Source organism: Ciona intestinalis, chromosome 1, assembly GCF_000224145.3.
Source record: "Ciona intestinalis chromosome 1, KH, whole genome shotgun sequence".
Taxonomy (NCBI): domain Eukaryota; kingdom Metazoa; phylum Chordata; class Ascidiacea; order Phlebobranchia; family Cionidae; genus Ciona; species Ciona intestinalis.
In genome coordinates, this window is record NC_020166.2 from 3,476,502 (window position 1) to 3,493,506 (window position 17,005).

Here is a 17,005-nt window from a genome sequence, read left to right on the forward strand (position 1 = left end):
TTGTAAACATACAGTTTCATAATTCTTTAAATGTTTTTTGCTTACTATACCAAGTTGGAAGAGAAAATAAAATGAACAGGTGTCCCATCTCCCCCCACCCTACTATATCTACGAAAACATCTAAGTAATATAATGTTCGCAATATCCGGTCTTTCAAATTTGATACCAGATAAAACAAAGTTATGGACACTAATAAAACATACAACTTTAATATTCTCGCTTTTTGTATTATTTATTGATATCATCCGATTTCAATTATTGTACAATGGACGCTTATTGCTGTGCGTACAGATCATTTTCTTCCATGGCATCCATGATTTCTGCAAGAGAGTTTACGTTAATTTAAATAACCAAACGACTATTTTAAATTCTCTAATACTGTTTCTTAACTATAAAGAATGTCGTAGGTGGGGGGGGGGAGATGGGACACTTTTGGCTTATAATGCCCAAATATCCTGATCGTGTTTTTAACAATTAATAAGGTCTATGGAAAACGGTTTTATTTTAAGTCTTTGAATGTTCTTTGTTTACTACCCAATAAGACGGGAAAATAGAACGAGAATTTGCCCCATCTTACCAAACCCTACTATACAGCATTCGATTGAAAACCCCAAAATAACACAGACAACACATTTTTTGTGTTGTGAAAGTTTTTATCACCCTCAGTGAATTACAATAGTTTATTTGCGACATTCTCATCCTATTATTTTATCCCGTATATGCTTACCGTTAAGCATGCTGCTCTTTTGGTTCCACTTTGTCCATCTGCGACGACGGCGACGACGATCAGTCCACTCAGCAGTAGTGGTTTCGGTGAGGACGATGAGTCCGATGAGAAGCAAGAGGAGAAATGCTGACTTGTTCATCTGCAATAAATAAGTAATTATACCAGCCAGCACACAAGAACAAATCAGTTACTCACGTTTTTCTTGAAAGAAATGATGAATTATTGCAAAACTGAGCGGCTTTTATTGCATTCAGCACTGTTTGATTGTTTCCGAAGCATCCGTTTTCAGTAGTAATTTTTTTTCTTCTCCGTAAACCTAACGCACAAGCCCCGGCGTCATAGAACCAAATTGTTTAAATATATTTTAGACTGTTTATAATAGAGCTGGAAGCTGTTTATGATAGACCTCCAGCTGGAAAATTTAGTTTTCTTTCGTTTTGTTTCACAACTTCGCGTTATGTTTCTCTTTTTTCATTCTCTGTTTCTTTTTCATCCTAACACAAGCCTGGTCACATAAGGCTTAATGAAGTAACGATCGCACTGCAGAAGGAACATTCTAAAGCCGCAATTATTCAAGGCGAATCGCTGCTACTATTGTGTGCGTATATGTGTCCGTAAGTAAGACACTTAACGGCAATTGCTTTAACCCAGTGGTCACTAATGGGCTGTCCAAATCACCAGCCATACATAAAAAATGAAAAAAAATCATCCAAAACATAATCACTCACAAAGTAACATACATAGTAACTCGTAAGCTGGCACGAGGTGTATGAACACTCACTTGTTATAACGACTGTGCTTTCCAGCGACTCGAGGATAAAGTAAAGCAAGTTACATGCATCTTGCTCACTAAAAATCGCTTTTGTTGGAGTTTCTTAGATGTATCTATTTTAATTCAATATTGTATCGTTTAAGCATATGTTATTTCAAACACGCTGTCTTTATAAAAACGGCTTTGTCAATGCATTTATTGATTTCACCACGCTATTATCGCCGAGCAAATTATATACTCAGTCTAGTTACTCTAGTATAAACCAACCCTATACTCTATGATGTAAATGTTATACTGCATGAACAAGGAAAAGTTAACCGACAAGAAGTATTTTCTGCAAAGTTTAGTGAAAAGTTTTGATGATTATAAAGAGATGTTTTGATGAACATAAAGAGATGAATATTTTCTTTTGTAATATAAAAACCGCCGCTGGTATCTTTGAAAGGGTATGTTTCTTTGGAAAGACACTTTAGGCCGATTACTTTAATGAAATCGTTACTTACGGTTGGTCTAAACTAAACTGTCAGCCATACAAAAGTAAACATTCTCCAAAATCAATTTCCCATAACGTCACATATACAATAACAATCAAGTGGGCATGATATGTGTAAAACAGAACGCCCGTGTTACATTAAGACTGTGATTGCCCGCCACGCAAAGATAAAACAAGGAACAATCGTTACATTCAATACACCAGCTGTTATAGTTAAAGATAGATTACGTTTTGTTTTATGACTTTCCGTCAGGTTTTCGAATTAAACTCTTTTTCTTTTTTTCTCTCTTTTGACAAGGAGCGTTTATTTAGTTACAGTTGTTTTCCTATTATCTTAGTCATTAGTGCATTCTCATTTGAGAAACTCCACCAAGAGAAGAAATTGTATGCGTGGTGCGTTGCCGTAACATATGCTGGTTCTAGTAAAATATCTGTACATTATTGCTTGAATAGATAAATCATTATATATCTTGTACAGTATATTCATGTTTGTATTGAACCTGAGCAAATAAATCGGTGTTTTATACATTCGAACTATAGATTTGTAGTTTTAATTTATTACTGCGTTCCAACGGTTGTCCAAACTTTTAGTACACCAATATACAAATTATCATAGTACGTTGGGGGAAGACGGGACAACTTTTCATTCTATTTTCCTTGGCCAGTTTGGTAGTAAACAAAAAAAGTTAAAAAAATATAAAACAGTATCTTCGCGACTTTCAAAGACCGATGTTAATTGCTCAAAACATTATTAGGATAATTGAATATTATGTAATAAAGGTGTCCTCTCTTCCCCTGCCCAATCACATACGGCCCGCTCAGGCGGCAACGAGCATTGCAGTCTATGCTTATCGTACACTTCTGCTCAAAGCACAAAAGATACACCGAAATTGGCTATAGTGTTTTACAGCGAGTAATTCATCATTACAACTTAGCCCACCATTCACTTCGACCACTAGCAACTACGCATGTCTGTACACTAAGTTGGCAATGCAATGGGGGATTACTACGCATGTCTGATTGCGTCTTTTACAATTTTTCTTTACTCATAACTCAAAAAATGATATGTATATGTACAACACATAACACAAGGCAATTTACTTGTGTTTCTATTTCTTTGTTGTAACTGCCCAATCTTTCTTCATTAATATATTCAGGTCGTGATGGAACCGTTTTTAACTAAGAGTTGCATTAAATTTGGCCCGACGTTCTGCACATGCGTAGTGGCTTCGCGGCATTGCGCAATAGCGCCCGGCCCAAATATGGCTACCATTTATACGCGCAAAACAATGCGTCCACCCCAGCGTGTTAATCTTCGTTATCACTTGTTATCTAGCAGACAATAGTAACTAGGCGCAAACACGTATCGGGGGGAATGATATAGTAGGTTGGGAGAAGATCGGACAGCTTTAGCAGAAAATATATAAATATCCTGGTCGTGTTTTAAACAATTACCAATGGTCTATGAAAGTCGCAAGGAAAAGGTCTTATAATTCTTAGAATGTTCTTTGTTTACTACCAAAATGTACGAGAAAATGGAATTAAAAGGTGTCCCAGCTTCCCCCACCCTACTTTATGTACGTTACAGTCCCCCTTTAAGAGTTACAGTTCGTTGGTGCACCCCGTAAGAGACTTTACAAATCGTAAAGTTTACTTTTTAGAGTAACTAAATTACATAGAAAGCTATGAAATATTTGATTGTATAGCACTTGTATATGCAAATCTGTTTGCCAAATATTCGCGTTCGAATTCGCATACAATTCGGAAAAAATATTTTGTCTGGTATATATAAACACAGTGTTGTCCGGTGCGGAAAAACGAAGCGGCCACCGAAAATCACTTTTTGCAAGATTTTAGCACTAGAAGCAAATACTAGGTGTCCATTACTATTTCATTCTTACATTTCATTCATTAATGAACACATTCCCTGAATGCGTAATTAACAGCTAGCATACAAAAAAACATATAGTGGGGGTGGGGGAAGATGGGACACTTAACACACAGTATCCAAGTATCCTGATCGTGTTTTAAACAATTAACAATAAACAAGTCTATATGAGAGTCGTGGGGATATAGTTTTATAATTATTTAAATGTTCTTTGTTTACTGATAAATGGGACGAGAAAATACAGTTACGGTGGCTGTACACAGTATCCGGAATTCGTCCGTTTTGTCTATTTTGTCCGGATTTCGCTGCCACATGCGGAATTGGACACGGATTTGCATACGACTTCGCACGCCGGATACTGTGTACAGCCACCTTTACAAGGTGTCCCATCTTCCCCACCCTACTGTACTTTATTACACCAACTAAATTTAATTTTTATTTATCAAGACCATGTAGATTCAAGACGTATTGAATACGATGAATCAACGTCATTCTGGTGGAAAATAAATATTACTTCGTTTTGCGCTATGGCATCGTTTACTTGGTTTGGATGTATACGCTTATTAAAGTTAATACGATCCTGCCAGGATTCGAACCTGGAATCTCCTGATTCGTAGTCAGGCGCCTTATCCATTGGGCCACAGGACCAAATCCAAAACATAGAAGGAAGGAAGTTATTTAAGAAAACTAATTTGGTAATACTCGTTCCATTTGGTAGTAAACAAAGAACATTCAAAGTGTTATAAAACCGTATCTTTACGACTCCGATAGGCTGTTGTTATTTGTTTCAAAAACGTTCATGATGACCATGAGGATAAAGCATGTTACATTCATTCATATTATGCGATTATCCTCATGTCGTTTAAATGTAGCTTGCTTTATATCCTCGCTTGCCCGGAAAACGACAGTTGTTATTACACGGGTGCCATACTTTATACACCTCGTGTAAAACTTTAAAGTTACCATGTATGTAACTTTGTTAGTTTTTATTATATTAGTTCTGTGTTTTTTTTTTCTGTGTTATACGACAACAGTACCACTACCAATAATAATAAAAATAACCATTTTATTTTCTCCTCAGTTTACATGCCAGGTGACGACGGAAATGCCCCTCCTCCTCAGCTGGTGCAAGACCTGATCACCCATTGTGAACTGAACAACACCAACGTCATTATTGGCACGGGTGCCAACTCTCATCATACTTTCTGGGGAAGTAACGACTGTAACAACAGAGGAACTGCACTCCTAGAATTTCTGATGAGTTCCATGCTGACAGTGTGCAACACTGGCATCCGTTTCCTAACTTGGTCTATACTAACTTTGGGTTTACCTATCCCCACTAGCCGATGTAAATCGGATCTGGCTCTTTGGGTCCTAGCCAAACACCAAGAAGAATGGACAAAACATGACGGCTGCAGGCAGACGAAGGAGTATAGAAGAAACATTAGCAGGTGTTTTTCCGAACAACTCCTGAAGCTGCCAAGGCAAACGTTACGTTCCATTCTTCAAGTGATAACATGGCATGGCATGTTTGCCAGTCATCTGCATAAACTTAAAAAAAGTGAGAGTCCCATCTGCCCTGTCTGTGACGAGGAAGATGAGACATCCTTTCATTATGTTGGCATATGTCCAGCATATGCGAACGCAAGACGGGAGCATCTAAACTTGACCGAGCTGTCAAGGGAAGATCTCCAATCCATCACCATTAAAGCCCTTGTCGCCTACCTTCGGGGAAGCGCCAGGCTCCTTAAACTGGAAAGGTCCATGCAGTAGCACCCCGGGTGTTGGGATAATGGGTCAATTATGGCCTAAATCCTAGGGCCCATGGCGTGCCACGCCGCGGGACCTCACCCACATAGAATAGAATAGAATAGAATAGAATAGAGGGTGGGTGGAGATGGGACACATGTTCATTCTATTTTCTCTTCCAATTTGGTAGTAAGCAAAAAACATTCAAAAAATTATGAAACTGTATGTTTATAACTCCGTAGCCATATCGATAGGAAATCTGTAACGGCGATGGGGAGGCTCTTAGATGATAACGAAACAACCATAAGTTTAAGTTAACGTTGCCTGTCGTAAGAAGTAAATGAATAAAACATATGCCACATGCTATGCAGAGCAACTCATAATGCATACATAATGTATATGTATTATCTATCACTTATACAAAGAGATTAAAACCATTGGTTTTAATCTCTTTGACTCATCTAACTAAATTCACCACAGAAATCTTAATGCGTTTGGTTTCCTATTTGGTTCTTTCCCCGCGTCGAATAAAAAAAATGCAAGTCACTTTTCCGGTTGAACAGATTTCGTCATTTCGTGACGTCAGGTTTAATAAACTGACATCACATGATTCTGGCTAAGGACTTGTTATGTAACGCTGATTGCGAAAGGTGTCAAAAAACGCTGAGTAGCGGAAGTTAAAGCAGTTTTATGTCATATAGGTATTAGTTAGCGTTTATGCAAATGTATTATTTTCTTAAAATTGTATTTTTATTATTATTTTATTAGAATTTGGGTTGGTGTGACTGTGTTAAGTGTAAGATCAGAAAATTGAGCATGCAGCTTGAGATTCATGTATGCCTTATGGTATTACTCATCCAAGTAGTCCAATATGTTCACTGTGCACAAGTAACTCCATTGACGGTGGCCAACCCAAACAATATATTGAAAACAAAACTCCAATCTCATACAACTGTAAATAATGAGCTTTTCTCTGCTGTCAACAACTTTAACATTGAGCACATGACCAAGTTATTGAGAAATGGTCTACAAAGTTCGCCATCAAATGTATCAGATGATTGTATCGTGTCATTTCTTCAGTTGGCTAACGATATACTTGTATCAATAGAGCAACATCAATTGATGCAAAGTTATGCCGTAAAAGGTACTTTGATTACAAAATTACAAAAACCTGAAAGTTATTTTTTTACCTTAAACACCCAATTCTACATCAATATTGTATAAATACAAGAATGTAACTTACTTTATTCTCCCATGGCCCTATAAGGGTGTTTTGTTTGAATAAGGGTGTTTTGTTTCATACACCTCGTGCCAGCTTATGAGTTACCACGCATGTTACTTTGTGGAATTGTTTTGACTGTAATATTATTACAATATAATAACTTTATTTGTCTATTGATTACGGTAACGAAAATTTAAAAAATTTGTGAAATTAAAAAAACAAATAATAATGCCTTAAAGTAATGGGCCATTGAGTTCATCTTAGCGTGTACATAATTATAAACCATTAACCATCTGTACTTGTTTCTATTAGAAGACTTACTTGATAATAATTAAACATAAATGGCCAGTTTGTTTGCTAGGTGTAGCGACCACGCTTATTTTCTTTCAAATAAATGTAAATATGTTTTTAACTGAAAGCGTGTTTTAACAATTGTTGTTTTGTCACTATATCCTGTCTTTTACTCTTGTGGTTTAAAATTTTTTTTAATCTTTGCTACCCTTATCGAGACAAATAACGTTATTATTTTTATTATTATAATAATATGAACAAATACCCTCAGTGTTTGATGCTTGGGGCAAGTTAGAAAGTGGAATCTTGGAAGGAAATGTGGCGTGGCCAGGAAGATATTACGAGTGTGAAAATATAAAACATGGAAATTTTACTGGGAACTATTGCTCAATGTATGTTGGTACACCTGCACAAGCAGTAAGTTCCAAGTTTTAAAACTGATTTTCTAGTCTAAAAAAGCAGTAAAATAGTGCAAAAATGCCCAAACTATAAACTACTTTTTGTAAACACATATATTGCTTTTTCATTAGTAAAGTAGCAACTAACTTATAATCTTATAAATAATATAACCTTATAAATATTCCCAATTTTTACTTTTTACACAAAATTACTAAAAGTAAAAAGCTCTTTTTGTGTATTCCTTAGTTTTCTATTCACTAATTAAACAAAGAAGCTTATGTATTAATGCTACATCTTCTATAGAAGTTGTGAGGATATAGTTTTATAAAGTTCTTTGTTTACTAAATGGAGCAAGAAAACAATGTGAAAATCTTCCCCGACCTTACTGTATGTTTTTTTAACACAAAATCATCAAACATATCACATGTAAACACATTTTAATAATTATGATGCAATAACAGGTTGCGTTTGGCATTGGAACGCCCACTGGAGTTACAGTTGGCGGTTGCTTTCCTGATAAATGCAACAACAGTGAACTTTACCAAATATTTCAACCATTGGCTCAGTCTCATAATCTCACAGTACAAGTTAATTGTCCAAATGTCAGCATTACTTGGGGTTTTAAAGAAGGAATTGGTTTGTAAGTTTTGTTTGGAAATTTATTAAAATACAAATATATATATATATATATTTTTAAAAAATAAACAAAATAAGTCTAAAATAAAACAAAAAACAGATTTTTTTTCTAAGCTATAAATGAATGTCAACACAAGCCACGTTTAACAAAAGAAAAACATGTTTGAACCTAGGTGTGAACTGTTTACTTTGTCCCGCACAATTCAATAGCAATCGTTCAATTTTATACAAATAGTAAAATATATGAACTAAATACCCAGGCTTTAAATGAAAAAATGAATAAATGTAATTTACTTTATCCTCGTGTGGACAGAAAATGACAGTCGTTATAGCATGAGTGTTTTGTTTCATACACCTCGTGCCAGATTACCAGTTACTGTGTATATTACTTTACACAACATTTTATTATTAAATCACAGGTTTGTTTGCATTGCTCTTGCATTGTGTGTGATTGCTTCAACTACATATGATTACATGTCACAATTAAAATCGAATTCATTGAAACTGGAATTTTCTGACACAAATACTTTACTGAACCCAGATGAAAACAAACAACAAACTCAAGGTTTATAACATATAGTTTGAGAAATTTTGTTCAACAAACATTGTAGTCTATAAAATTATGTAATGTAACTTACTTTATCCTCGCGTGGCTGGAAAACGACAGTCGTTATAACATAGGTTTCTGTTTCATACGCCTTGTGCCTGCTTACAAGTTACCGAGTATGTTACTTTCTGGGTGATTGTTTAAAAAAGTCACACCAAAACCATCAACTCTAAAACAAACTTTAAATTTTACCTGACCTATTACTGTTGCAAATATTTGCCCTAAGTGATTCTTATTTAAAGTTTAATTTATTTGTTATTTTTAAAAATACTGACCACAAAAAGTTTGCCAACCTTGTTTTAGTTTGTTAGGCTAACTTAAAAATATTTCTGTTTTTTTTTCAGGCAAACTCCACAAACTTGCAATATCATTCTCTGTGATAACAAACACCAGGATTCTGTTAAATACTGATCAAAAACCTGGTCAAATAAATTGTTTGCATGGAATGAGGTTTCTTAGCATGTCTTGGGTAATGCTTGGGCATTCTTTTCTGTTTTCAGTTAGTTATTCTGGTAAGAAAATAGGTTTTTATAGGTTGTTGTGTTAGCTTTCACTTATTATATAGCTAAATCATTTTCTTTCATTCATTTATTCCCTGTTTTTAAAATCGCAATTTTCATAAACATAAATTATGCAAAATAATGTACACTAATATTTTGTGTCAAGAAAAAAGTAAACCTATGTTTTTAATTTGTAAAATTAACCTTCGTGCTTTTACCAACGACAATGTTAAAACTGTTTTAGGCAAAGTGGTAACTAATGGGTTGTCCAGAATATCCGTCATACACAAATTGACTGTTGTTTTCTGCTATGTTTCTTTAAAATATAAACCAAAAATATTTTAAATGTTGTAATTGGGTATTTCATCTCTTATGAGAGCCAATCTTTTTATAGTAATCTTTTTCCAAAATAATAAACCAGCGCACAGACTGGTCCAATTGTACATTGGACCTATATACTATATTTCTAATGCTTTGTTTGCTTTGTCCATATTATTACTGCTTGCAGAAACAATGCAACAGCAGCTGAAATGGTATGCAATATAATTGCATGTGATCCTAAACTAACATTGCTGTTCAAATAATCGTTTAGTAAATAAGTTTGACATAAATGAAGTTTAAATCTGTAAATCATCTGTTTATGGCATATCATGGGATTCTGTAAAAGTTAAAATCTTTTTTGTTTAGGGCATATTTTTAAATTATCGGCAATTGCTCTAACCCAGTGGTCACTAATGGTTTGTCTAAATTATCAGCCATACATATTGAAAACAATCAAAAAAATAATCAGTCACAAAGTAACATACATGGTAACTTGTAAGCTGGCATGAGGTGTATGAAACAGAACACTTGTGTTTAACGACTGTCGTTTTTTATGCAAGGATAAAGTAAGTTACATTCAAGAATAATTTTCTATTGTTAAATATCTTTAAATTACAATTTCAGATAATATTATGTTTTCTGCACGGTACTTTATCGAACATTGGGACTTTCAAGCAGTTGCGAATGCCACAGTTTCAGTTGATTCCTTCTTTTATTTGAGTGGTTTGCTCGTTGCTTATCTTGGTATGAAAGAAATTAATAGAAGAGATGGCAAAATGAATGTTCCGCTTATGTACCTACATCGGTACTTAAGGTATCATATGGCTTGTTTGTCTGCTAAGTTTAGTTTACAGTTGACGATTTAGGTTCAAGACCCAATGCTGCAACCATTATTAGCACTTAGTGTCTTTAAACAAGACACAGAATGTCGAGTCTTTGAGCACACTTTTGATTTTATTAGAACACTAATTTAATAATAATTAAACATAAATGGCTTGTTTGTCTGCTAGCGACCACGCTAATTTTTTTCCAATTAAATGTAAATATTTTTTTAACTGTAACATGTTTTAACAACTGTTTTTTTTTGTCGTTATATCGTGACTTTTTGTTAGAATATTTCTAAATCTTTGATTACTGTATCCCAAGAGACAAATAAACTTATTATTACATTATTTTATTATCATGACAAACTAATATTAAACTGTCTTTGCAATGATGTGTTTTAACTGTCGTTGCAAGTGCACCTTGTGTCTGCTTGAATCACNCAGTTCTAACTTNNTGGGGCGATTATTTTAGAAACACATTAAAGTTAAACACAACTTGTTACTTGTGTATATAAAAACCTACATTTCCATGTTATAACTTCGAAATTGATTTGTCTCTTTTAAATAAATTATGATTTTTTATATACCTTAATTGTAAAACCGTGTTTAATGAATGAATGAATGTTACTTACTTTATCCTCGCGTGGCCGGTAAACGACAGTCGTTATTACACGGGTTTAACACCTCGTGCCAGCTTACGAGTTACCATGTATGTTACTCGTGGAAGATTATTTTTTGGATATAATCATTTTATTTATGTATGGCGTATAATTTGGAAAACCCATTAATTACCACTGGGTTGGAGCAATTACGGTTAAGTGTCTTGCCCAAGAACATACCCCCACAATTGTAGCAGTGACTAGCCTTAAATCCACTTCGTAACACATCTTCATGTTCCAGGCTTACACCTGCATATGCATTCTGTATTTTACTCTGTGTAAGTATCTACCCAATGTTGGGAGATGGTCCGAACTGGCCAGCTATCACTGTGGCACTTTCTGAGAGTTGTCAAAAATCCTGGTGGAGCAACCTCTTGTACTTTAACAATCTTTATCCAGCCAACATGGCTGAAGAGGTAAGCAGACAACTTTAATTTTTAAAAAAGTATTGCTATGTTCGAACTTTGTCTTTTTGGCCACGATTAAATGAATACCCTTTTTAAAAGATCATAAAAGCAACATTTGTTTTTATTTATTCATGCTTTTTTGTGTTAAGGCATGTAAAACACAGGGTTGAAAAAACTGTAAAACTTATATTTGAAAAGGGCTGAAAAAACTTTAATCTATATTTTTTTAATAGTTTAGTATAGCCTATTGATTTCAACTCAGTAAACGTGCCAGTGATTTTTCTCTTTTTTGCAAAGCAAATAATCAAAACAACATAAAAGTTTTAATTATAAGTTTGCATTAATTATTTGCTTGATATTTCAGTGCTATGGTTGGGGATGGTACTTGGCCAATGACACACAGTTCTACCTCCTTGCTCCACTGTTTCTTTATGCTTTGTACAAGTAAGACTTAGTAATATTAATATGAATGAATGATATAACATGACTTACTTTATCCTTGTGTGGCTGGAAAGTGACAGTCCTTATAACACAGGTGTTCTGTTTCATACACCTTATGTCAGCTTACGAGTTACCATGTATGTTACTTTGTGGTTAGTTATTTTTGGAGGGAATTTTTTATTACGTATGACTGATAATTTGGACAACCCATTAGTGACCACTGGCTAAAGCAATTACTGTTAAGTGTCTTGCCCACGGACTCATACCCCCACAATAGTAGCAGCCACGAGCTTTAAACTCATTACCTCTGGGTTACAGGCAGGCGCACTAACCACTTTGCGACGGCACTGGTTGATATGAATTATTAGTTGCGTTTTATATTGTTATGTAGTTCAAATAATCAATCGAGTGTTGGTGCCCTGTTAAACTGATGTCAGGAATTGCTTTTTCACTTGGGTTTTTGAAAATATGACTAACAATAAAGATAAAAAGGAAATAATTTTCCAAACTAGTTGTACTGCCCACTTGTAAATTTGTTAGTAGGCACGATGTGTAAGAATAACTCAACTTTATTATGTTAAGACTACATATAAAATGCCTATATGTTGCCCTGCCAAAGGAGCATAGGGACTTTTAATTTTTCTGCTTTAAAAAAATTAAAATGTTGAATTTTTCATAAAGTAAGAAAAAAGTTAAAATGTTTTTTTTACTTTGTCAAAAAGCACGTTATATAAATTCTATTGACAAATTAACACCTCAAACATATTTTTTTTATGTTTTACAAAATTTGTTATAAACATATATTTTTTTTATTTTTACAATTTCACAGAATTCCTGCTGTTGGCATTGCATTAGTATTGATATTTGCAACAGCCAGTATAGCAGTCACAGGAGGGTTTTCTGCTCATACCAACCAACAGCCACAAGTCATTGATATAGGAGCACTTGCATAGTATGTTGATATAGTTTTTGTCTAAATAAATTTTGTGCCTAAAATTAAGGAAGTATTTTTTTTATTGCAAAAAAGTTGTTTTTTTTTTTACAACCTAAAATTGAATAAATAATTTTTTTGATTGTAAACCTAAACTGGGTCTATTTATGTTCTTTCTTGCAGTTTTTATAAGTTAGTGCCTAAAATGTGATTTAATTACCTATAACTTTTGCAATACACCCTGAAATATTAAATGCTGTTATTTTTTAATGTTTATCAGACTTTCGCATATGTAGATTTATGCTGTTTTAATATGCACCTTAAAAAATTTAAGGAATTTAAAAAAGTAAAAATATACTGGTAAATGCCACACACACAGTTTTACATCCTTACTGTTTTTTTTTGTTTTTTTCTGTTACAGCTACATGGCAAATTCACCGTTTGTTCATCCCCACTCCAATGGTACCAACAATACAGTGTTTGCTGCCGACCCAGCTTCACAGTATAGCACCTATATGTTTGACTTATACACCAAGCCTTGGTGCCGAATTGGTGCTTGGCTGGTCGGACTTTTGACAGGTTACTTGCTTCATGTCAACAACAACAAAATCAAAATGCCAAAGGTTATTATTTCTTTGATTTTTTACAGAATTGCATAATGATTATTGTATTATTGCTATTATATGATTCGTTAGTTTTAGAAATTAACCAAATTTAAGCCATGTTCCAGGGTTTAAGCGCACTCGCATTTTTTTTAATAGCTAGTACCAGGTTGCCAGGTTCGATGCTTGATACTGCTAACATTAACCGCAAATGTGTCATTGGGCAAGACGCTTAATGAGCTTTAACCCATTTCGGCTCCGTGGCCAAATGGTTAGCGCGCCTGCCTCTGACCCAGAGGTAATGGGTTCAAGGCTTGTCACTGCTACCATTGTGGGCGTATTTGTCCTTGAGAAAGACACTTAACAGAAATTGCTCCAACCCAGTGGTCACTAATGGATGTGTTACCTCACTATGAGTGGATAAAGTAAGTATCACTCGTTCAAATTTTTTTAGGTTGTTGTGGCACTTGGTTGGATCGCTGCTGTTGCTTTGAACTGCAGCATTCTTTATGGTCTTTTCCCAACTATTAGGGATGGGAGTTTGCTGAACAATAACACAGCTGCATTTTACAATGCAATGTTTAGACCATTGTGGTGCGTTGGGTTGGCCTGGGTCACTGTGGCCTGTGTTAGTGGTTATGGAGGTAAGACGACTCGCATGAATTTCTGTTGATTTTTGTATAGTAGAGTGGGGGAAGATGGGACACCTTTTCATTCTGTTTTCTTGTCCTATTTGGTAGTAAACAAAGAACCTTTACAAAATTTCAAAACCATATCCTTATGACTTCCATAGATCGTTGTTAATTGTTTAAAGTACAATAAGAATATTTGAATATTATGTGCTAAAGGTGTCCCATCTTCCCCTGCACTACTATAAAGACAAGTATGAAAACCAATAATGTCAGCAATTCTAAATATTTTTGCTGCTTTTTTTATTTAGTTTTTAAGCAATATTTAGGCAAAAGTGGCCTGCTTAAAAAGGCAAGCACTGATTTAACTGTAATAAATTCCAAGAATCTATTTGAATAAAAGAGACTGACACTGCCTTTTAGGCGAAATATATATATCTTTTATAATACAGTTGGTTAGACTTGATTTTTGCCTGTTACATTTTCGTAGCACCAAAATTACTCCTTACATCGACTTCCAAAGTTATAAACGAACTAAACATTCTGTTTCAAAATTATAATCAAAATTTGGATTTTGTTTTATAAACACAACAGTAGACCTTTTATCATTCTATATTTTATAAACACAACTGTTGACTTTTTAAAAATTTTGTATTAAAATACATTTAAACTTTTTTTTATAAACACAAAGAATGTTTTTAGGTCCTGTTAACACATTTTTAAGTTGGAAGGCATTTATACCTCTCAGTAGATTGACGTATTGTACTTACCTGGTTCATCCACTTGTTATTTGGTGGTTTTTGGGAACTGAGGAAATTAAATATCACTACAGCATTCATTTTATAATGTTACTGTTCCTTGGTAAGTCATGTGATTAAGTAATAAAGCGTATTGTAAGAAATAGAGGGCTATGGTTAATTGAATGAATGTAACTTATTTGTCTTGCGTGGCCTGAAAATGACAATCGTTATAAGGTATGACACGGGTGTTCATACAACTCGTGCCAGCTTACAAGTTACCATGTATGTTACTTTGTGGGGGATTTTTTTGGGGGATTTTTATGTGTGGCTGATAATTTTGACAACCCATTAGTGACCACTGGGTTGGAGCAACTGCCGTTAAGTGTCTTGCCTAACGACACATACACCCACATTTGTAGCAGCGACGAGCCTTTAATCCATTACCTCTGGGTTACAGGTAGGCGCGCTAACCACTTTGCCGCTGCGCCAGACAATTGCTCAAACTCAGTGGTCACTAATGAATTGTCCAAATTATTAGCCACACATAAAAAATACCCCGAAATTATCACCCACAAAGTACCATACTTGGTAACTCGTAAGCTGGCACGAGGTGTATGAAACAGAACACCAGTGTTTAACTACTGTTGCTTTTCGGCCACATGAGGATAAAGTAAGTTACATTTATTTATTCACATTAATATAATAATATTGTTATTTTGCAGCTTGTCTAGTCCTAGCAATACTTATGGCATACATTGTCTCAATGTTGATTGAAGCTCCAATTATTGCTGTAGTGAAAACTGCTTTTGGTAAAACAGAAAAGCAACCAATTCCACCCATAACACACTACAGTAATGGTAATGGAAATTTACCCTCAAATCAAGATGGATTTCTAATCAACGCTGGCAACGAGCATGACGGCTAATGTTAACATCATTATATGTAGTGTCTCTACTTTCGCAGAATGTTCCAAAATCCTAGAAATCTACCTTTCATAGTTCTGTATCATTTTAACATGTTCCGTTTTATTGTAGTTTCAGTATTGATTCAATGATTTTACTGGTTTTTAAAGTTCCAATTTAATGAAATAATTTTGTAAAATTGCACTTCTTTTAAAATGTTTAAATAATTATTTTATTTTTAGGCAATTGTTTCCAAAGTGGCATTTTCATTTAATATTTTCTAATTGAAACTCAGTTTTATGCTATATACTGTCGTACCATCATATTGGTGTTACAGGTTTTACAATCCTTTATGAACTATAAACTAAGACTCAGTGTTTCTTGAACTTTTTTTGTATGCTTTCAGATTTACCCCCAATTATCAGATTTACCCCCAATATGTAATATGGGGCTTATTTATTGAAAGCCAAAATAACTAATTATATCAGTTATATTTAATGCGACGGATGCGCTTGCTTTTTAGCAACTAGTTGTTCAATGTCTTGTAAATGATAAGATGATTATGTTTATAATTTTTTACACAAGCATTATAAAGGTATCTGAATAGATACTATGCTTACAGAACTGCATTTAATTTAGTAAACCTAATTTTTTTCTAACATTTGCTTTAATTAATTGACGAAAATGAACTTGTCTAAGTAATTTACTATATCAGGTATTTAATATTGTCATTTTACATATAGTGGTTGCATTGTCGTATTTTTAAATATTTCCATGTCATATACATAGTGTAAACTGTGGGGTAATATGGGACACATTCAGCACATAATATCCAAATATCCTGATCGTGTTTTAAACAATTAACAACGGTATATGGGGGTCGTGAGGATACAGTTTTAGAATTCTTTGAATGTTTTTTGTTCACCACCAAATCGGACGAGAAAATAGAATGAAATGATGTCCCATTTTTCCCAACCTATTATATATCATATTTATCGTAATGGCTTTGGGAACATGTTCTTAAAAACAAACTGCTTTATTTTTGTCCTATTTTGGTTTGTTGGCGCACGCAGCCCACAGTCACTTTATATGCCCACAAAGTAACATACATGGTGACTCGTAAGCTGGCACGAGGTGTTAAACCCGTGTAATAACGACTGTCGTTTTCCGGCTACGCAAGGATAAAGTAAGTTACATTCATTCATCAGCTGTATGAGTATATACCTTAAAAATGTGCTAATTGCGCGTGGTTACAAGTATTTTGA

At 34.3% G+C, this 17,005-nt stretch overlaps 1 protein-coding gene, 1 long non-coding RNA gene and 1 other non-coding gene across 3 annotated transcripts; 1 reads left to right on the top strand and 2 right to left on the bottom strand.

The window, feature by feature from the left end:
- Window positions 1-211: 211 nt before the first annotated feature.
- On the bottom strand, window positions 212-1,322 carry LOC100175314. The gene is made up of 2 exons (XR_003395793.1): window positions 728-1,322; window positions 212-320 (listed from the first exon to the last, which is right to left on the bottom strand). It is a non-coding gene; the product is annotated as an uncharacterized LOC100175314 (long non-coding RNA).
- A 3,133-nt stretch (window positions 1,323-4,455) lies between these two features.
- trnar-acg lies at window positions 4,456-4,528 on the bottom strand. Its single transcript has one exon. It is a non-coding gene; the product is annotated as a tRNA-Arg (tRNA).
- A 1,722-nt stretch (window positions 4,529-6,250) lies between these two features.
- Window positions 6,251-16,779, top strand: LOC100181555 (nose resistant to fluoxetine protein 6). The gene is made up of 13 exons (XM_002128715.5): window positions 6,251-6,773; window positions 7,414-7,559; window positions 8,003-8,181; window positions 8,597-8,742; window positions 9,129-9,296; window positions 10,230-10,419; window positions 11,330-11,504; window positions 11,860-11,939; window positions 12,766-12,888; window positions 13,289-13,490; window positions 13,924-14,113; window positions 14,801-14,959; window positions 15,561-16,779. Exons 1-13 carry the CDS (start codon window positions 6,446-6,448, stop codon window positions 15,761-15,763), a joined length of 2,289 nt encoding a protein of 762 aa, XP_002128751.1. The 5' UTR covers window positions 6,251-6,445; the 3' UTR covers window positions 15,764-16,779.
- The last annotated feature ends 226 nt before the right edge of the window (window positions 16,780-17,005 follow it).